Raw genomic sequence first — 20,968 nt, 5'->3', positions numbered from 1 at the left:
CTGTTTCAGTATTCTATCATTTTGCCTTTTCATACTGTTCATGGGGTCTCAAGGCAAGAATACTGAAGTGGTTTGCCATTCCCTTCTCCAGTGGACCATATTCTGTCTATAGCATATGAGTAGACATAGATAAATGAAAAAGAACTGAGAGTTCAGAAATAAACTCATGCTTATAGGAGCCTTACTCATAATACCCAAAAGGTGGAAATGACCCAATTGCCTACCAATTAATGAATATATAAATGCAAAGTAGCATAGCCATTCAGTAGAATATTCGTGATGAAAGGAATGGAGTAACTAATATATGCTGCAACATGGATGAAACTTGAAAACATTACTTCAAGAGAAAGAAGCCAATCACAAAAGACCACATATTATGTGATTCCATTTATATAAAATGTACAGAATACACAAATCCATAGAGACAAAGTAAATTGGTGGTTTCTTAGGTTTGAAGGAGAGGAGAAGACAGGAAAGTTATAAGCACAGGGTACAAGGTTTCTTTCTGAGGTGATAAAAATATTCTAAGATTTACTGTCATGCAACCGATGGTTGCACATATCTGTGAATAGATTTACAAAATTGAATTGTATACATTAAACGGTTTAATTGTATGGCATGTGAATTATATTTCAATAAAGCTGATATTTTTTAAAGAGTATATAGTGATGAACACATGGGGGATTGCTTTACTATTATTTGTGTTTTTGTTTATGTTTAAAATCTCCCATAATAAAAAATAATAAAATAATATTTTACTCTTTTTAATAATTGAGTGCCTTTATTTTTATTTTTCATTTTCTAAAATCAGTTCAATTCAGTTCAGTCGCTCAGTGTTTATTTTTTATTTGGCCGCACTGGGTCTTACTTGTGGCACGTAGGATCTTCAAACTTCATTGTAGCATGTGGGATCTTTACTTGCATCGTGTGAGATCCAGTTCCCTAACCAGGTATCGAACCCAGGCCCCCTGCATTGGGAGCATGGAGTCCTGGTCACTGGATCAAAAGGAAGTCCCAAAGTTTCACCTTTTTTAAATTAGGATACTCCTGTATTTTGGCCACATTTACCACTCTTTCAGAAGAACAATAGGTTGGCAAATTAAATTCAGAAGATTAGCAAAATAAATTCTACCCTTTCTCCTAGAAGGACATCCTACCCCATTGACAGAGAAAAAAATTAACCATAAATTAAAACTCATATAAAATCCTAATTCATTTTCCAAGTTCAAAAACATACAGGTCTTGACTTTAACATATTAAGGTAAGCAGTTGGATGGCAGAGGTCTATTACTGGCAGGAAAGGAAGAAAGGAACAATGGTAATAAGGCATTTTCAGCCATGAAATCTGGCTTTTTTGTTGCAAAAACAAATTTAAAATATTCCAAATAACAAAAGTTTAATATGCATAAGTTGATTTTAATTTTATTTGTCTTCAATAAAAGTAAGAAATAAGAATTTGCATTTTACCCCCTATTCATTCAGTGTTGATTTCCAGCTCCTTAATGATTTTCTGTTTTTTGCCTGTTGTGCTTAGTCACTTAGTTGTGTTCGACTCTTTGCCACCCTTTAGACTGTAGCCCACCAGGCTCCTCTGTCCATGAGATTTTTCAGCCTAGAATTGTTGAATGGGCTGCCATTTTCCTCCTCCAGGGAATATTCCTGACCCAGAGATAGAACCTGCATCTCCTTTGTATCCTGCATTGTAGGCGGATTCTTTACCCATTGAGTTATCAGGGAAGCCCTTTTCTGTTTTTAAATAAATGTAAAATAAAAACCAAATATCAGGTTTTTCATGGCTATCATCTCCCTTCACTAGAAAAGAAAATAATAGCTAACACTTACTAAGCCTTTACCAAGGCCCCAGGTACCATTCTAAGTGCTTTGCAAGTATTCTAATCTTCATAACAAAGCTACTACAAAGTAAACCATAGATACTATTTTATAGGTATTCTTGAACAAAGAGAGGCTAAGAAACCTGCCCAAGCGATCACAACTATCAATAGCAAGAAGTTGGAAGTAACACCCAAAGCCAGACTATCTACTTACAGATAAGTGCAGCCACCTCACAACAATTAAAAAGCTATAACTCTGTTAGCATTAATTCTAATCACTGTGAGTTCAGACTTCAGGAAAGTATCTCCCATATTTAATTAAAATTTTAAAGGATGATTAGAAAACAATAAGTAGAAGGTTTTAACAGATGCATATTATAAATAGCCACAAAAGACTGATTTCTTAGACCTTATTAGAATATTAAATAAGAACTCATCTTTTTATCCCTTAACCTCCAGAAATTCTCTTCCACACTTCTCACTTTTTTTTTGTTTTTAATACTTTTTTTTTGTTTTTAATACTTATATATATGTTATCTCCCACACCTAGTTTACTCAGATTTAGTTTTCATTTAAGACGTGGGTGTTTTAATACCTCATTTGCTTAGTCCTAAAATATGGAAGGATGGCTAGATGAACAGCTGTGGCAATAATAACCCCAAGAATCTTCTGGAAGGAACACGTGGGTGAGATGGCAGAGGCTGAAATTAGGAGGCTAAGACACTGACACTACAGCTTTCCATTTCAGCAGCTTTATTTTCTCCATGTCATGCTAGTGCTGCCTCGAATTTTGGAAAACATTGGTCAGGTCTTCCAGTCCAGGCAAGATAACAAATGCACAGAGTTAGAAGAATGTTGCTTTTGAAGACAATATTATAGACTCAATGCGAGAATTTTAATAAAAGCCACAAAAGATGAAAGATCACAGGAGAAGGAGTTTGACAGACCTCAACTGTATGGCTTTAGACAAGTCCCTCTTCCTCTAGATTCCCAGTTGTTCTGGCAAGATGGGAGAATAAAATAGCCTAACACATGTAACTACTTACACCAATGTCCAATCCATAGGAAGCATTCAACAAATGTCAGAGAAGTGTCAGTAGTAACCTCGAAGTAGTAATAGCAGTAGTGCTGGTGGTGGTTATGGTATGTTCCGAGCAAGACAAAAAAAATTACAAATGTGAATGTGAATGATGGTCCCTCTGGAACGAAGATTTAAACTGAAGTTGAAAAGAATGATAGTAACTTTTCATTAATCAGCAAGAATGCTTTGTGTTTCAATAATTTTTCAGAAATTCCTTATCCTGAGGGATAAGATCTGCTACAAACTTCAAAAGTTGCAAAGCTTTAAAAATTACTATACCCTATTGATACTGGATTTTTTTTGTCCCTTCAAAGAAGGTTTCCATCCAGAAGTCTCACCAAAAACATAAATGTGTGGTTGTAATTTAAGAACAACAATTACTCATAATTATAAAAAATAAAAAATTCCTTAACATTATAACTTGTAAATCATTTGCAGAATTTACAAAGTTTCTTTTATATATTATTCTAAATAATAGTTCAATCTATTCACCAAAAAATCTTCAACAAGTAATCTCTTTACGTATTTGCAGCAAATACGTAAAGAGGTTAGAAAAATCTCTCCCTCTCTGAATACTCAGACTTTCGCTAAGACTCATCCTTTTCCCTCCAGCATCCTCAAATTGTGGATGTCTGTGATATGGTTTCATTTTTAAAGTAAAAGTGAGATGGATGCGGGAGGGCGGGCAGGCAGGAAAGATCCTCAAAATTGGAGTCAATTGCACGGCACTGAACTGGGGAAGAGAGAGAGATCACTTCAGTTCATCTAAACTGCTGTGGTCTGCAGTGTAAAGAGAGAAGGAGAAGGAATAATCCTATTGCAAGAAGGAATTAAGGGCTATTAGTACATGCATTCTACTTCAGTCACAGGCTGGGAACTGCTTTGACCATTTGTTCAGAAGACCTGTTGAAGTGTCACAGGAGAATGCTTGTGCACCATGTGACACTCCTGAATGGAATCTTTAAAAATTCGTATCACCCTTTTTCGACATTCACAGGATCACACACACACACACACTGTTCTGGTTGTTTTCTTTTGAATGCATATTCCATAAGAAACCTGTTATCCTCTATCTCCCCAAACCATTACATGGCATCAGAGAATCAATCTGATCAAAAAAAATATATAAAGCAAAATAAAACACGGAAAGGGCATTCATGAATCCGATGTTTAATTCTAGACATACTTCCTTACCTGATGCTGAATCAGGTGGGTCCTGCCCCACCGTCCTTCGCAGTCTCTACAGATTTCCCTTTAAGAATGTCTGCCAGGGTCCCAGGGCTGGAACGAGGAGCAAGATCGGACGTCGCAGAGAAAAGCAATCCTTACTACTTCTTCTCGTTCTCCTGATCCAACTTATTCCACGACCCAGGCAAAGACAGCGTCTCACCAGGTAGCACCACCAGCTCCACGGAGTTGGAGTGATCCCATCAAGTAGCTCTCCCGCATCCTCTCTCTGTCACCCTCAGAGACGAGCAGGAAAAACGGTATCAGTCCGTGGCAGAGATCAGGCAGGAGAGAACAGAGGGAAGTAATGCTGCTCACAAAGAAGAGGAAATGATGAAGGAGGCAGTGAGTGGGATGTAGCAGAAAAAGGACAGCAGCGGCGGAAGGGACACCTCCCGATTCAAGCCTAACTCCAAGCCATCTTCGCCCTGTTGTCATAGCACTTTACAACGAACGCTACTGCGCAAGTCAGATATCAGAGTCCCAATGCCTTCTGGGGGTTGTAGTCCTGAGTGTCTCCGGAGCGCGGAAGACGGAGAATTTTTCCTGATTGTTGGAATCAGATTTCTACTGGGCGGAGCTGGAGCGAACCATTGCCTACTCCTCATTAGCGGTGAGACAGAATTAATTTGATTCCCGTTTTCTGTCCTCAGACTTGGACGCGGGCTCTAAGGAAACCCGCCTCCCGCCTCTGGCGCGGGCGAAGCCACGCCCCCAATCCAGGCTCAGTCCCCGTCGCCCGTGGGTGGGGCTTTCCACGGAGGCGTGGCTAGGGCGGGGCGGGGCTCGGGCGCGGCGGGGCGCGGCGGGGCAGGGCGAGGCGGGGTTAGGCGGGGTTGGGGCGGGGCTGGGCGGGGCGGAGGGCGGAGTCCCAGTAGGTTTCCGGGCCAGAGCATCCCACCCAGCGACCTCTTCTCTTGAACCGAGAGGCGCCGAAGGTCAGGTCCATGGAAGAAGCAACCTTGGCGAGGGTGAGCTCAAGTGTGTGCGCCCTAATGACTGGGGTGCTGCTGGCCCAGTACATGTTCACCTCAAAAAGGAAGGAATACGTACTGTGCATATTCTGGAACTCCCCAGAATTTTCTGCTCAATAACAACAACCCTGGAAAAACACTACCTGATTTCTTTCCTTGGTTCTCCTCTTCTTGATTCTGTAGACCAACTTCTTCCTGCAACGCGATTACATTTCCTTTGTAAATCACAGCTCCCAAAGCCTGTCATTTTTCTTGACTGTATTTGAATGTCTTAAAAGGCATCATCATATACGTCACTCATTGGCCCAGATAACTTCCATTGTTGCGGAATGCAAGTGTGTGTGCCTTTAGCACAGTGAAACTGAAACTGTTAGTCTTTCAGCCGTATCCAACTCTTTGTGACCCCATGAGCTGTAGCCTGCCAGGATCCTCTGTCCATGGGATTTCCCAGGCAAGAATATTGGAATGGGTTGCCATTTCCTTCTCCAGAGGATCTTTCGGACCCAAGGATTGAACCCGGGTCTCCTGCAGTGCAGGCAGATAGGCCAGACCCAAATGTCAGAACTCAGAGCAGAGAAAGTTTTATTACAAAACCATTCAAGGAGAATGGGTCAAAGGTGCTCAAAAAAAGATAAAATAAAAAACCCTGAACTCCTCGAAATGTTTCAGCAAAAGGCAATTTTAAAGGCAAAGTTGGGGGGAGGTGTCCCAAGGTATGTGATTAGCTCCTATGCAATGGGGACTTGGGCTCATGATAATCAAGTAGTTAATTTCTTCCATTTTGTGGCAGTTTTTAGCATCTGAAAAACTCAGGAAATATCCATGCGATACTATTTTCTGAGTACTTCAAACAGGAGCTTTGGCAGAGGATATGGGGAGAGATCTATCCTGGGAAGGCCCCATAAGGTCATGATCAGTTACACATGAATGGCTAAATCTACGTTCATTCAACAATTCTTATTGGCTTCATTGTTAGAGGAAAAGATCATTTCCAAGTTCCAGGGCATATGTCAGTATCATTTCAGATGTCTATGCATAGCTTCTGTGTGTTTGTATTTTCCTGGATAAATTTGAAGAAGTTCTTCATATTTTGTGGCATTAACGGTTTGAATATTTCCGCAAGTATTTCCCTTATGCTGTTATTTTTACTTCCTCTGCAGTTTCTTCCATTATTTCAAGGCTGAAAAAATTATGTATCACATACAGTTTCAAAGCACAACCTAGCTAAGCACCTAACACTTTTGCATCCTGGTTCTGGAGAAGAAAATGGCAACCCACTCCAGTACTCTTGCCTGGAAAATCCCATGGACAGAGGAGCCTGGTAGGTTACAGTCCATTAGGTCAAAAAGAATGGGACACAACTGAGCGACTTCACTTTCACTTTCCATGACCTACTAGTTGTTTCCTTGTGCAAATCACTGAGCTCTCTGGGCCTCTTTATCACTAAATAAAGATAATACACATGGGTGGTAACAGCACTTGTTATAGTTTTTTAATTAAATGAACTATTATACTATTAAGAGCTTGGTTCAATGACATAAAGAGTGCACAGTATATACTGGCTTTTCATTTCCAGAACCCAAATCTTACCTGAATTCAATATATTACACTGACTATATGACGCATGGATCATCGAAAAAGCAAGAGAGTTCCAGAAAAATATCTACTTCTGCTTAATTGACTACACCAAAGCCTTTGACTGTGTGGATCACAACAAACTGTGGAAAATTCTTAGAGAGATGGGACTACCAGACCACCTTACCTGCATCCTGAAAAATCTGTATGGCACTCAAGAAGCAACAGTTAGAACTGGACATGGAACAACAGACTGGTTCCAAATTGGGAAAGGAGTACATCAAGGCTGTATAGAGTCACCCTGATTATTTAACTTATATGTAGAGTACATCATGAGAAATGCCAGACTGCACAAGCTGGAATCAAGATTGCCAGGAGAAATATCAATAACCTCAGATGTGCAGATGACACCACCCTTATGGCAGAAAGCGAAGAAGAACTAAAGAGCCTCTTGATGAAAGGAGAGTGAAAAAGTTGGCTTAAAACTCAACATTCAGAAAACTAAGATCATGGCATCCGTTCCCATCGCTTCATGGTAAATAGATGGATAAGCAGCGGAAACAGTGGCTGACTATTTTTTTGGGCTCCAGAATCATTGCAGATGGTGATTGCAGCCATGAAATTAAAAGATTCTTGCCCCTTGGAAGAAAAGCTATGACCAATCTAGACAGCATATTGAAAAGCAGAGACATTACTTTGCCAACAAAGGTCCATCTAGTCAAAGCTATGGTTTTTCCCATAGTCATGTATGGATGTGAGAGTTGGACCATGAAGAAGGCTGAGTGCAGAATAATTGATACTTTTGAACTGTGGTGTTGGAGAAGACTCTTGAGAGTCCCTTAGACTGCAAAGAGATCCAACCGGTCTATCCTAATGGAAATCAGTCCTGAATATTCATTGGAAGGACTGATGCTGAAGCTGAAACTGCAATACTTTGGCTATCTGATGCGAAGAACTGACTCATTGGAAAAGACCCTGATGCTGGGAAATATTGAGGGCAAGAGGAGAAGGGGACGACAGAGAATGAGATGAGTGGATGGCATCACTGACTGGATGGACATGAATTTGAGCAAGCTCTGGGAGTTGGTGAAGGACAGAGAAGCCTGGCGTGTGCTGCAGTCCATGGGGTCGCACAGAGCCGGACACGACTGAGCAACTGAACTGAACTGACACATCGCATGGCTCACAAGTTTTGGAAAACTGAAAAATTTCCATGGAAGCCTCGCTTTCTTCAAAAACTGAGTGCATCCTACTAATGGGTAACGAGCAGCTCCTGTGTGCCTAGCCACGGGGAGATACAAAATGGACTTGCACAGGTTTCCTGGCCTCCCGGGTTGGAGATGGCGAAGAAGTTGCCCGACTCCATGAGGGGCCCAGCCACTCCAGAACTGGCCCAACTCCACACGCCGCCGCCAGGGGGCGAGCTCTGGCCTCCGGCACCAGCCAACCTGAAGACAGGGCTCCGATCAACGACTCAAGACCGCGCCGGCCATTCCGCCGTGCAGGGTGCAGCCGGCCGCGGAGAGGGCACCCGGCCGGGCCCGGCGGGACGCGGAGCCGCAGCGGGAGGGGGCGCTGCTGGGCCAGGAGAGCGCGGCGCAGAGGAAGTACCGTCTTCGCCGCGCGGCCGGGCAGCCTCAGCCGCGCCGCGCGGGGCTGCGATGTCGTCCCGGGCCAGGCGCGACGATGCGGGCGCCGGGGGCGCGCGGCGGCCCCGGGACCCCCCGGAGCAGGAGCTGCAGCGGCGCCGGGAGCTGAAGCGGCGGCGGCAGGACGCGCAGCAGCTGCAGCAGCTCAAGCACCTAGAGTCCTTGTGAGTCTGTCACGCCCGTCTCCGTCTCCGACTAATGCTAGGAATGGATCGGGGCCCGGGTCGCGCGGCAGGGTCCGCTCGCGGTCGGCGCTTTAGACGGGATCCTTGGACACCTGGGGGTGGGCCGGTGAGCCCCTCAGACCCCGGCGAGCCGAGAGCCGGTTTTGATCCCGGGCGGCGGGACCCTAGACTCCCAGCGGCTGGCGGGAGGGAGGGAGGCTCCTCCCCCGAGCCTCGTCCGGGACGCGAGCGGTGGCGGCGGGCGCTTCCTCCGCAGGAAGCGGCGGTTTTAGTCCTCGTGCGGCGGCAGCGGTGCTCGGTCAGTATTCGGGGACTAAACCTGCAAGTGCGACTGAGCGCCCTGGTCCTTCCCGCTCTCAGGTCAGGGGGCGCACTGTGAACTGGTTAAAATCCCCGTCCTTTTCATCTTTTGCTATTAATAAGGAAAGAGAAAGCCCAGTCCCGTAATGTTCGTGCGGTGACGAAGAGAAGTAAAGTGGGGTGAGGGCCTGGCTCCTAACTACTCGGGAGGAGCTGTCAGGTAGAAGAGAGCCTAGACTTGTTCTCTCTGGTCCTTAGGATTTTTCACCAGGGATAAGGATGAAAGCTACTAGGAGGCCAGTTCCAGCTCAAAAAGAATTAGGACCTGAGTCAGCGTGGCCTGACTTGGAAGGCAGTGTGCTTCCCAAGCTCCCAAGGGTTGGAGGAGAGTCCAGATGACCACTGAGAGAAGGGTGGGTTGTAAAGGAGATTTAAATATAAGGTGGAAAGTTGGATTAATGACCCTTTCGATTCCCTTCTGTTTTTTCCTTCTATAATCAGCTTTAGAGGTCAAACTTAGATTCTAAGTTTGATGTTCAATAAGTTATTTGACTTATTTGTTACAGGCACTTCTCACTGCCTACCTTCTCATGATTGCTGAGACAATGATGTAAGAAAAGGCCCCCAAAGGGTTAATCCTTCATTACTAACCTCTGGGAGCTTTGACACAAAATGCATGCTTTCTTGGAGCCTGGCCTCCTGTGGCTCTTAAGCTGAATGTCACTTCATTTGAACAACTGGGTATAAACAGAATTAGCCTTTTAGGTATGGTTCAAAGCTTTTTAGATATGGTATCTCCAAAGCAAATTGCTGAAATATTTTCCAGTGGAAAGCTGTGGCATGTCGCAGGTATGGCCTCTTTTAGTAAGAATAATGGAGAGAGAGTGAAATTCGCTCTGTCGTGTCCAACTGTTTGCGACCCCATGGACTGTTCATGGACTTCTCCAGGCCAGAACACTGAAGTGGGTACCTTTTCCCTTCTCCAGGGGATTTTCTCAACCCAGGGTTCAAACCCAGGTCTCCTGCATTACAGGCGGATTCTTTACCATCTGAGCCACCAGGGAAGCCCATAATGGAGGAATAATAGAAATGTGTATAAATTGGGCAGGTGATACAGTCCGTCAGCAGCCATTCATTAGTAACATTAATGCTATGTCTTTAGGGTTTTCTACTTCAAAAACTAAAACATCTCTTTTATCAGGACAGTCCTGCTGCTGCTCAAAAGACAAAACTGCCACACTTTGCTGTTTGATGTCCTTTGTTCAAGGGAAAAACAATCCATAGATTGAGGAAGTGCAGTGTTTCATCCGCAGTGGAACACTCTTCCCAGTTATTTTGGACAGGAGCAAGTTTTACAGGGCGTTTCAAGAGGCGACTTGAAAATAGGGCATGATTGGCTAGGGAGTCAGGGATTTCTTTACAAAGCTTGCACGTCCTCTTATCTAGGGTAAGCTAAACTAAGCTAGGTACCCTGGGCTGAAGGATTGTGATTGGTATATACTAGGTTTCCTTGACGTGAAGCATTTCCCATTAGGGCAGGCTGACTTAGGTTTAGATTTGAACTGGCCACTCCATTTTGGGGGTCCCAAGCTATGGAGGACCTCTGTCCAGAGTTACATGGAAGTTTTTTAAGAGCAGTTTCAACCTTTATGGCTTTCTAGATTTCTTTAGGAGTACCCTGAGAGGCTCAGTTCTTCCGTCTGGTACTGAGCATTGTGGGTGTGGTGATTGTTGAGTGGTTACTTCTGCAGGGAGTAAGTTTCTAAACTGAACTTTCAGTATCACCTTAAAGTTTAGTTTCATCCTCCTGTTCTTTTCTTTGGTAGGAGGAAATAGCAAGTTGGTTAGAGTAGGAGTGAGGATATGATTCCTGAAACAAACAAGTGACATTGAAATGTTTAAAACAAAAATGCTTCCTATGTAACTCTATAATAGAAATGAGCTAACAGCCTATTAGTGGCCTTTTTTTGCCCCTAAGTCCTTTGGTTTCTCTCTCAGAAATTTATTAGCCTGGACTTATAGCAACATAGGTGTGAGGAAGATAATGTTAATTTCATTTTTCTTTTGTAATTAAAAAAAAACATTGTTTGAGGCAGTGTATTTGCATGTAAATAAATGTAAGTGAAAAAAAAAGCTCCCTCCCTCAGGTGATATCTTATGTATATGTATAATATCCCTTTTCCCATACACACAAATAGAACCATACCAAACACTCTGTCCTCTACACTACTGCTTTCTTGCTTTAACTTAAACTATTTTGGTCTAGTTTTAGGATAATCCGTATCTATTTGACTATTAGGTGATTAGCCATTTTAGAATTTATTGTTTTCCTGATGACATTTTCAGTGTATAAAATTCAGAAAATTAGTCATCTCTAAATTCACCTTCTGTGTGCAGCAACTTTGGGGCTCCCCAATTTCCAAGTTGTTGGAGTCAAGATAGCATTTTAAACCAGTCATAGCACCTCGATGCCCTCTCTCAGTAAAATTCCACTAGAGAGGCATTGAAAAGACCTGAGCTGTTCAGTTATCCTACCTCTTTTTCCAACTACATTCTTTTTTAAGAAGGGGGTTATATCCATTAGGCAGTCACCTTTAAAAGCCAGACACCCACGCTCTGCATTGCATAGTCTAAAATGTGTCAGTGCTTGAAACTGAACATAATTACACCTGAAAGTAATACAGTGTTATATGTTAATTCCATTTCAAGTTTTAAAATTAGTTTGTTGTTATTTTTTTAAAGGACAGGAGCGGTGGGTGCTGCTTTTGTAGATTTGGCACCAGAAGCCTTTTCCCCAAGTTCCAGCAAAATAATGAAAAGTGGAAATGAGTTGGGAGCATAGGCATGATTTGCGTCCTCAGAACCTGAGGGTCTGAGAGCTATATTGGTGGAAGGGAAAGTACTTTTGCACACAGTCATCTGCTTCTCTAGCAGTAGTTGAGGGCCACCGATTGCCCTACATCCTTGAGTCCAGAGGGGTCAGTAGGGGCATAAAGGGCAGTCAGAGAGCTGCGGAGCAAGTGGCAGTGTGCTCTGCGAACACCACAGGCCAGTGGAGAGGATCTTGAATCCAGAGCTGGGGCAAGGGGGAGCCTCTGGGATGGATCACCCCCACCTGCTTCCACTCTGGCAGACCCTTCCCTCTGGCTTAGCTCCCTCCCCGTTGTGCAGTCCCCATCCTTCTTAGAGCACTCACACTGCCACCCCCATGAGCCTCACAGTGTTACGGAAGTTGGAAGTTATGGTAGGTAAATCACCCACAAGTGCAATGACAGATTGGAACCATAATTAGCTCAAGTCTCTTCTTCCCTCACATTTTCCCTGCAGTCTCTTGATTTCCCTTCCTCTAAATATAAAATCATTGTCCTTAGACACCAAGTTAGTTATTATTTGGTCAATTTAAGTGCTGCATCCCAGCAGGATGTGATACAGCATCAGTTTATTCATATTAACATAACATCTCTGACTGCTGGGCCTATTTTATTAACTGTTTTTAAAAGTTATACTGTAGTTTTAGTTTTTACTAAAAATAACCTTTTTTATTTTGGCCTGTAGTTGCTTTTTGGTGATTGAAATGTGTTATGTTTCTATGAACAATGGTTGATGACCAGTTTTTTTGTTTTTTTTTTTTCCTTCTAGTTATGAAAAACCTCCTCCTGGGTTTATCAAGGTCAGTGTAAAGTTTGTATTTTGGGTTTTTCTCTGAGACAGATTTGACCAGAACTCAGACTCAGTCACTTGTTATGAAAAACAGCTGCTTAAGGTTTGAAGCTCCTTTATGGTAGTCCTGTCTCTTCTCTGCAGATGGCAGTCAGTTCGTGCACTTTGGGCTTTGTCGTCCATGCCTTTGCAGAAGTTTAATCTGCCTAAAACAGATTTTTTATGTCTGTTCTTAGAGACATTAAGAACATGTCCCTAAGACACCACTGCAGGCCCCCTGGGTGTCCTCAGCGCTCGCTCCCCTTCTGTCTGTCTCCCTTGCGACTGCATCTTCTCAAAGCTCTGCTGCCCCATGTTCCTTCTGTGATGCTCCATTGCTGCTTTCTTGAATGTCATCAGTTCAGAGAACAGTGGAGTCTGAGGACATGTGAATCCGTCCAGTCCAGCCCCGCCTGGTGCAGAGTCCCTCCTCCAGCACCCCGGCCACAGTGTCAGCATGTTTTTCTGGGAGTGAGACTTAGAGGACTTAAGGTCAAAGTAACCTTTCCTGTTTGGTAGCTTTTAACTTTATTTTATTTTATTTTATTTTTAAATCCCATGGGCAGAGGAGCCTGGTAGGCTGCAGTCCATGGGGTCACAGAGTCAGACACAACTGAGTAGAAACATGAGGGTATATATAAATTAGATAACTGGTGGTGGTGGTTTAGTTGCTAAGTCGTGTCCGACTTTTGCAACCCTGTGGACTGTAGCCTGCCAGGCTCCTCTGTCCATGGGATTTTCCAGGCAAGAATACTGGAGTGGGTTGCCATTTTCTTCTCCAGGAGCTTTTAACTTTAAAAAAAAATTTTTTAAGAAACATTCTTCCATTATAAATGTAATATTCCTGGAAACGTGAAAAAATCATAATGTAAAAAACCAGCACCTTAATTATACAGTGCAGTTATTTGGTGGTGAAAATGCATCTCACAAATACAGTATGTATGAGATTATAGAATGTGACAGTGGCCTTCAAGGTCTAATAATCTATTTTACTCTGACACATTGTTTTTATTGTTTCAGGAAACCTTGTTTAATTCTATCTTCTGCCTCATTCCACAAAGCTTCTAAGTTAGCAGAAAATTTTTTGTGATCTTAGAATCTAATTTTTGTGATCTAGAATTAGAACTTGGAGCTCACAGATCATCCCTGTGTAAACACTAGTGACTTTTCTCTAAGAACAGCTACTTTGTTTTTGTGGTAGGCTAGCTCTTCTGGAATAGTTACTTATATTTTCTTTCTCAGTTATAATTTGTCTTTCCAGCTCTTCAGAGGATAACATGATGACATAGGGATCTCCAGCCCATGAGCAAGCCAGGCAGTGCTGTGTTCTCAAGCAGGTGGGAGAGGGCTCTGGTGCTTTTTTTGCCATAGAGCTTACACACTTTTTCCTTTTTCAGGAAGATGAGACTAAGCCAGAAGACTGTATACCAGATGTCCCAGGCAATGAACATGCCAGGGAGTTTCTGGCCCATGCACCAACCAAAGGACTTTGGATGCCACTCGGGAAAGAAGTCAAAGTCATGCAGTGTGAGCATGGAAAGGTTTCAAGTAACACCCTCAATTCACGCAAGTTATAGACCACTGTTTACAAACGAGTTCACTCCTTTTAATTCATTCTCACACCATGCTGTTGAAGTCAGGGCATGATCTCTAGGCAACAGATGAGGAAGCCCCCTTGGTGTGTTAGTCAGTGTCTGGGGTAAGCGGCAGAGCAGCGCCTTGGGTCCAGGGCTTCTGGCTGCAAGGGTGGTGGTCTTCCACAGGACTGTAGCTGCTTGCAGAGTCTATGCTTCAGTAATGTTCCTGTAACAGAAAGGATATTCCATGTAGCAATGCCATGGGGGCGAAGGATGCATTGGGGGTCACCTTGGGTGACCTTGGGTCCCCTGGGGTCTCCTGGGGTCTCACCTCAGCGTGTCCTCATTAGTGGTGTTAAGGTTTCCCCAGGTGACCTGAGAGGAGCTGTGGGCCACACAGGGTGGGTCTGGACCAGGTGGAGCTGTGTGCACACTATCCACTGCACTAGCATAAGATGGCATTTGAAGAAGGGGTACTGCTGCCTTTGAAGGTATTTGTTTGTACAAAGATCCTTCATGCACACAATTAAAATAGCAGTTCTTCTCCCTTTCCTGCATTCCTCTCACCTCAACCTCTTTTAAAAAGGTTATTTTTAAGTTTATCCCCATGTATCTTGATAACAGGATTACATTCCTGACCCTTGATTTTTCCGATTTCCTTATTATCTGCTCATTTCTAACTGTAGGAGACCAGAACTCAGCTCCTTTTTTCTTCCTCCATCCCATCTCATACACATGCCCTACCTATCTCATTTCCCCAGTAATAGTTATATCATAAATTTAACTAAATAAATTCATTGTGTTTATTATTTTTAGAGTTGAATCATGTATTAAACTGATTATATTTCCTTTTTTAAAAATTAAGTTTAAAAATCACTCCTCTCCTTAATGGGGTAGTTAGTTGTGCTTCACTTTCCATTTTATTGTTCTTTTCATTGACATGCAAATTAAAAGTGTTTAGTCTGGACCAGAACCAGTTTTACATGAAGTTAATAAGCTTAAGCTTTAGGACCCCTTCCTTGCACCTTCGAAAGGCCTTTGGAGTCCCAAAAGTGGTCCTGTCTTTCTGTAAAATTTACCAAGTCAAGATTCTCCGTGACCCCAAAAAAGCCCTTCTTCTCCTTAATTTATGTTAGCTTAAGACTTCACAAAACTTTTATCCATCCCAGATGGAAATACATGTACACATAACCCTATTGGCATTGATTTCCATGATCCTAGTGTTATCTAAAGCAGAGCTTCTCAAACTTGGGGTGGGCCTGATACTCTCTATTTCCGACAAGCTCCCAGGTGATGCCAGTCTTGCTGGTCCACTGACCACACTTTGAGGAACAAGTATCACCTCTCCTTTAGTAGAGGTTTTGATCACAGATCATATGGGTCCTTCTTGATACCGCACATCAATTTATGGCATATAAAATTTCTCCTTTTGTCATAAAGACAGACATTTGTTTGAAGGGGACTGCATTTGTATTGAATGCATTTCTTCTTCCCCAGGTGGAACTAACTCAAAATAGTGGGGAGATGCAGAAGGGGCAGGTCAGAGAATCCCTAAACTTCATTCGTTTCCCAGTGGTTTCCTACTACCAACTCTCAGATTGAAATGTGAAGAAGGAAATATTTCCCTGTCACTACATATTTTCATTAGCTACCAGCATGGAGCAAAATTGGCTAATCCTACCTATAATTCCTGTTCCTGCTTCCTGACCTCCTTAGTTGGAGTTGCTGAATGCCTGTTTAGTTTGCTAGTTCTGCTGTAACAAAGTCCCACAGACTGCATGACTTAAACAAGAAGTTTCTTGTCTCACAGTTCTGGAGGTTCATGATCCAAGGTCAAGGTGTTCTTCTGAGGGCTGGTGTGGAAAGGATATATTCCAGGCTTCTGTAAAAATCCTGTCTCCCAGTAAGGTCATTCTGAGGTACTAGTGGTTAGGACTTTCAGTACAGTGGGAAAGCAAAGGGGATGACACAGTTCAACCTATAGCCCAGTTGAAAAAAAAATCACACTTTGTTTTTTGCATGGAATTATTTAGTAAGTACTTGGTTCACTTCTAAAACTCTGCAATTAAAGGATACTTGAGGAAGTAGTTTCTCTCTTTTCATTAATTATATTTGCTTTTTATCTTTAATATGATCTGATGCTTTATCTTAATTAAGTAAAGATATATTATCTTAAAGAAATATATCCCTTTGTCTTTATTTTAGGTTGGCGCTGTAAACGGTATGGTCACCGAACGGGCGACAAAGAATGCCCTTTCTTTATCAAAGGCAACCAAAAGTTAGAACAGTTCAGAGTAGTAAGTAAAACCCCAGAGTGTCAATTTATATTTACTGGATATGATGAATGTCAGTGAATGAGGCAGTCACCAGTGAACTGGAGTTTCACACAAAATATGTTCCCAAAGCCTTTAAGCCAAAGTATCTGGTGTTAACCGCATCTCTATTAAATCAAATTTGTGTGACAGATTAGTTATTAACAATAAAAAAATGCTTGTTAAAATGATATTTGCCCCTGGAGGAGGAAATGGCAACCCACTCCAGTATTCTTGCCTGGGAAACGCCATGGACAGAGGACCCTGTCCGGCTACAGTCCATGGTGTCACAAAGAGTCAGACACGACTGAGCGACTGAACAACAATAGCAACAACATAGAGAATAAAATTAGTATTTTATAATAAGTTGAAAAGGAGTATAATCTATAAAAATTTTGAATCATTGTCATGTACCTGAAACTAATAGAATATTGTAAGCCAACATCCTTCAATAAAGGTGAACAAAAATTGTTTTTTAATTAATAAAACAAAACGGGGCAATGACCAGACAGCTCCCCAGGTTCCGAGTTGGGTGCAGGGGCTTGAACTGATGACCCTCTTTTTGCCCCTCTAAAATTTAAAAAAAAAAAAAAAAATGATATTTGCTATGCCTTGGGAACACTGCCTTTTCCAAAGAGGAATTTTTATCAATTCAGTGAGTCTTTTTGTACTTATGTAAATAATCATATTTCATAAATAAAATAGGATTCTAGTTTCTCAGCCTTTGTCCAAAGACTACATATTTTTCTATCATAAACTGGAAGTATGTATAAATGATATACTCTCTTTGGATGACAATAAAGTCAGTCTGTCATTTCACTTTTTTTTTTTTTGGCTGAGCCATGTGACGTGTAGAATCTGAGTTTCCCAACAAGGGATCAAACCCGTCTCCCCCGCATTGAAAACTCAAGAGTCTTAACCACTGGGCCACCACGGAAGTCCCTTGTCGCTTTTCTTAACAAAGTCACCTCCCAGGTGTTAATTCACCATTCAGTAACTATTTCGGTCAATTTAACTATGCTGTTGCTGGATATACTTGGGATTATCAGCATGTCAAACTGGGGTATATAAATATTCTACAAGGATTTTAAGATATTTAAAATACTGGGTTTTCATTTTACTAATTTACAGAAAATATTGTGAATAAATCACTTCTACCCAGAATGTCAGCTTTTACAGTACCTTTAACAGATAATTTGATGATAAATCTCAAAAACTTAAATATATTCATATTTTTAAAATTTCAAAATCTCAATTGATCTAAGGATAAAACAGAACATCAGTATACACAAATAAGAATAACTTTCAGAATTATTTATATGATTAAAAAATAGAAATCGAAGAAAAATAGGAAACAACTGTGGTGTCTAATATGCAACATAATTCACTGCAACATATAAATCATACAGCTTTTAAGAATTATGTTTGAAGAACTTCCCTGGTAATCCAGTGATTAAACCACAGTATCTGGTGTTAACTACAGTGATTAAGAATCCGCCTTACAACGCAGGGGATATGGGTTCAATCCCTGGTCGGGAAACCAAGATCCCACCCACTGCACAGCACTCAAGCCCATACCACAGCTACAGATACCATGCACTCTGGGGCCTGTGCATAAGCAGAGAGAAGCCCACACGCTGCAACGACGACTCCAAGTGCCCAACTAAGATCCAACGCAGCCAAATAAATGAACATTATTTTTTAAAAAAAGAATTACGTTTTAAAAGAATATGTAATGTCATAGGACAATATTCATGAAAACATAAGGGAAAAAGAATAGAGTTGTATTGATATACATAACATGATTCTATTTTTTGGAAATATGAATAATGACTAGAAGAAGCACACTAAAATATTAACAGTGGATATCCCTAGGTGGTAAGATATCAGATATTTTTAACTTTATGTTTTCTTTGATACGGAGAAGGCAATGGCACCCCACTCCAGTACTCTTGCTTGGAAAATCCCATGGATGGAGGAGGCTGTTAGAGGCTGCAGTCCATGGGGTTGCTAAGAGTCGGACACGACTGAGCAACTTCACTTTCACTTTTCACTTTCATGCATTGGAGAAGGAAATGGCAACCCACTCCAGTGTTCTTGCCTGGAGAATCCCAGGGACGGGGGAGCCTGGTGGGCTGCCGTCTATGGGGTCGCACAGAGTCGGACACGACTGAAGTGACTTAGCATAGCATAGCATTTCTTTGATATGTAAAAAATTTTATAATATTTTTAAGGATAGTTCACATGCCATGAAATTTTATGTGTATTCATATTTTAAGTAATTTAAGTAGTTTTAAATTATACAAATATAAGAATAAATGCATCTTATTTTAACAGAATGGAAACATTACAGAAAGGTTTTTCACAATTGATTTTTCAAGTCCAATCTTGCCTCTCTCCTCAGAGGGAATTTGTAGTAAGTAGTTTGATGAGTATACTTCTAGATTTCTCTTTGGTCATATACAGTATGTTTTTGTGAACCTATAAATGAGTCATGTATCATTTCCAACTCACTTGTTTGCTTAATAGTATCACTTGATCATCTTTCCATATAGAACAAATAGAATTAATCTCAACATTTCTAACCTTGAGTAGTACTTAATAATGATTTTGCCATGGTTTATCTCCTTATGAAGGCTATGTAAATTATATCCTGTATTTGTATAACTGGGAAATCTTTTTTATAGCCTCTAGGAGTTTTAAATGATGGCAACCCTTAAGAAGGATCAGAACATGGTGAATATAAAATTACCACCAAACAGGAGGAAAAAACTGTTTCCATGAAAGAGGGATTTAATTTTAACAGTCTATGAAGCCAAACCTAACCTTAACCTTCTCTAACCTTCAAGGCACATGAAGATCCCATGTATGACATCATTCGTGAGAATAAAAGACATGAAAAGGATATAAGGTGAGATTGTCCTGATGATAACAATATCCTCTTAAACTTCGAAATTAAAGCTAGAAACTTTATAAATTTAAAAATCCCAGTATTAGAGAAGTGGTTTAGTAAACTGTGAAATATTTGGAAGACTGGGGTAGTCACTGAAAAAAGCCAATGTGTAGGGAATGATCAGGCCAGCCTGTTCTCCTTGGGTTAACTTAAAGCATTGTGTTTGACCCAGCCTTGACTTGCTCGTGTCACTGAAAGTTGGTATTGGCAACTACCATTTATCTTCTCTAGTGTCTTTAAAGATCTGAGCTTTTTTTTTAATTCCTAGACAGGGTGAAAAAACAAGAGGAACTTTGTTGTTGTTGTTGTTAATATTGTTTTGTTTTCAAATTGGTGGTATTGAATCATAATCGTTTGAATTTTTTTTTAGTGAAGTATAGTTGATTTGCGATATCATGTTAGTACAGCACAGCAATTCAGAAATATATCAACATATAAATATATACATACACATATATTCTTCAGATTCTCTTCCCTTACAGGTTATTACAGAATATTGAATATAATTCCTTGTGCTGAATTATAATTGTTGAGGAGGTAGATTACCTAGCATGGACTTGAGCAGTGGGAGAATGATTTAGGAAAGTATGCATCTGTTAGAAATTATGAAAGTAAGGACTATGGAAACATGCCAGAATACTTAGGACAATGGAAAGAATACAAAATGGCTTGTACACTGGTTACAGTCATGTAAAACAGGCATGGATGTAGACAAGAATGGGGGAAAGATATAAAAATAAATACTGTCTTTAATGAGGTGATTAATTTGTGATTTTTTCACCCTCATTACTGTTCTTATATTTTTATCTAAAAAAATTTTTTCAAGTTAAGTTGAATATGGTTCTTTGATCAATCTTATGTGTTTAGGATACAACAGTTAAAACAGTTACTGGAGGATTCAACGTCAGATGACGATGGGAGCAGCTCCAGTTCTTCAGAAGATAAAGAGAAACACAAGAAAAAGAAGAAGAAAGAAAAGCATAAGAAGAAGAAGAAGGAAAAGAAAAAGAAGAAAAAACGAAAGCATAAGTCTTCCAAGTCAAATGAGAGTTCGGACTCAGAATGACGAGAGCCTGGCTTGTTCAACATTCTCTTCTCACAAACCAGACACTGTGGCCAAAGATGAGAGGACCGTGGAGGAAGGCGGGGTCGGAGACGAACTGGAGAGACACCCGGAGGGCGGGGGTGTGGGGTCCCAGGCGCGGGTTCTCACCTGCCTTCCAGGGAGGATGCGAGTTGTGCGTCGCCAGGTGCTAGCTCTGGACACGCCTGACTTCAGGCTGGAGAGCTTTTCCCCTTGTGCTCCTCCCTGCTGATCCCTGTGGGTCCCAACTCATTAGAAATGCCTCGGGCAGGGCGGCCAGATGAAGGGAGTCTCTGAGGAGCTCCTCCCCGGTGCTGCCGTAGGTTCAACCTCCAGGGTGGAGCTACTTGTGTAGAGCTCAGGCCTGATTTCCCTCTGCTGCTGAGGATAATAAAAGCTCACTATTTATTTTTCAAATGCATTTACTTTTTTCTTAATGCATGCACATGCTCCAAATTTAAAAGGTACCTAAGGTTTAATTATGAAACTTCTATTTCCTTCCTCCCCCAGCTTCCCAGTT

At 41.6% G+C, this 20,968-nt stretch overlaps 2 protein-coding genes across 4 annotated transcripts in view; one reads left to right on the top strand and one right to left on the bottom strand.

Annotated features, from left to right (window-relative positions):
* Positions 1–4,752, bottom strand: part of BBS9 (Bardet-Biedl syndrome 9) — a 480,327-nt gene extending 475,575 nt beyond the window's left edge. The window contains exon 1 of one of the 2 annotated variants that reach the window (XM_070369516.1): positions 4,108–4,752. The gene's annotated coding sequence lies outside the window, so the exon portion shown is untranslated. The remainder of the gene's footprint in view (positions 1–4,107) is intronic. The other variant, XM_005889113.2, reaches the window with a different exon arrangement.
* A 3,421-nt stretch (positions 4,753–8,173) lies between these two features.
* On the top strand, positions 8,174–20,865 carry LOC102267466 (RP9 pre-mRNA splicing factor). 2 transcript variants are annotated; one of them, XM_070369514.1, is made up of 6 exons: positions 8,202–8,502; positions 12,463–12,493; positions 13,920–14,049; positions 16,305–16,396; positions 19,261–19,322; positions 20,232–20,865. In XM_070369514.1, the coding sequence occupies exons 1-6, from the start codon at positions 8,351–8,353 to the stop codon at positions 20,428–20,430; spliced, it is 666 nt and encodes a 221-aa protein (XP_070225615.1). In that variant the 5' UTR covers positions 8,202–8,350; the 3' UTR covers positions 20,431–20,865. The 2 variants fall into 2 exon arrangements, with proteins under 2 accessions (XP_070225616.1, XP_070225615.1); XM_070369515.1 differs by lacking the exons at positions 12,463–12,493; positions 16,305–16,396 and having other exon boundaries at positions 8,174–8,502.
* The last annotated feature ends 103 nt before the right edge of the window (positions 20,866–20,968 follow it).

The sequence above is a fragment of the Bos mutus genome, chromosome 4 (assembly GCF_027580195.1).
Source record: "Bos mutus isolate GX-2022 chromosome 4, NWIPB_WYAK_1.1, whole genome shotgun sequence".
Classification (NCBI taxonomy): Eukaryota; Metazoa; Chordata; class Mammalia; order Artiodactyla; family Bovidae; genus Bos; species Bos mutus.
Note: the sequence above shows the minus strand (reverse complement) of the source record. Positions and strands in the feature narration are given on the sequence as shown.

Excerpts from the sequence above, each read along its gene's own strand:
- LOC102267466 (XM_070369514.1), top strand. The coding sequence starts at position 8,351 with ATGTCGTCCCGGGCCAGGCGCGACGATGCGGGCGCCGGGGGCGCGCGG. Across the intron at positions 12,494-13,919 it reads CTCCTCCTGGGTTTATCAAG|GAAGATGAGACTAAGCCAGA; the intron begins GTCAGTGTAAAG and ends TTCCTTTTTCAG. Across the intron at positions 19,323-20,231 it reads AGACATGAAAAGGATATAAG|GATACAACAGTTAAAACAGT; the intron begins GTGAGATTGTCC and ends TTATGTGTTTAG.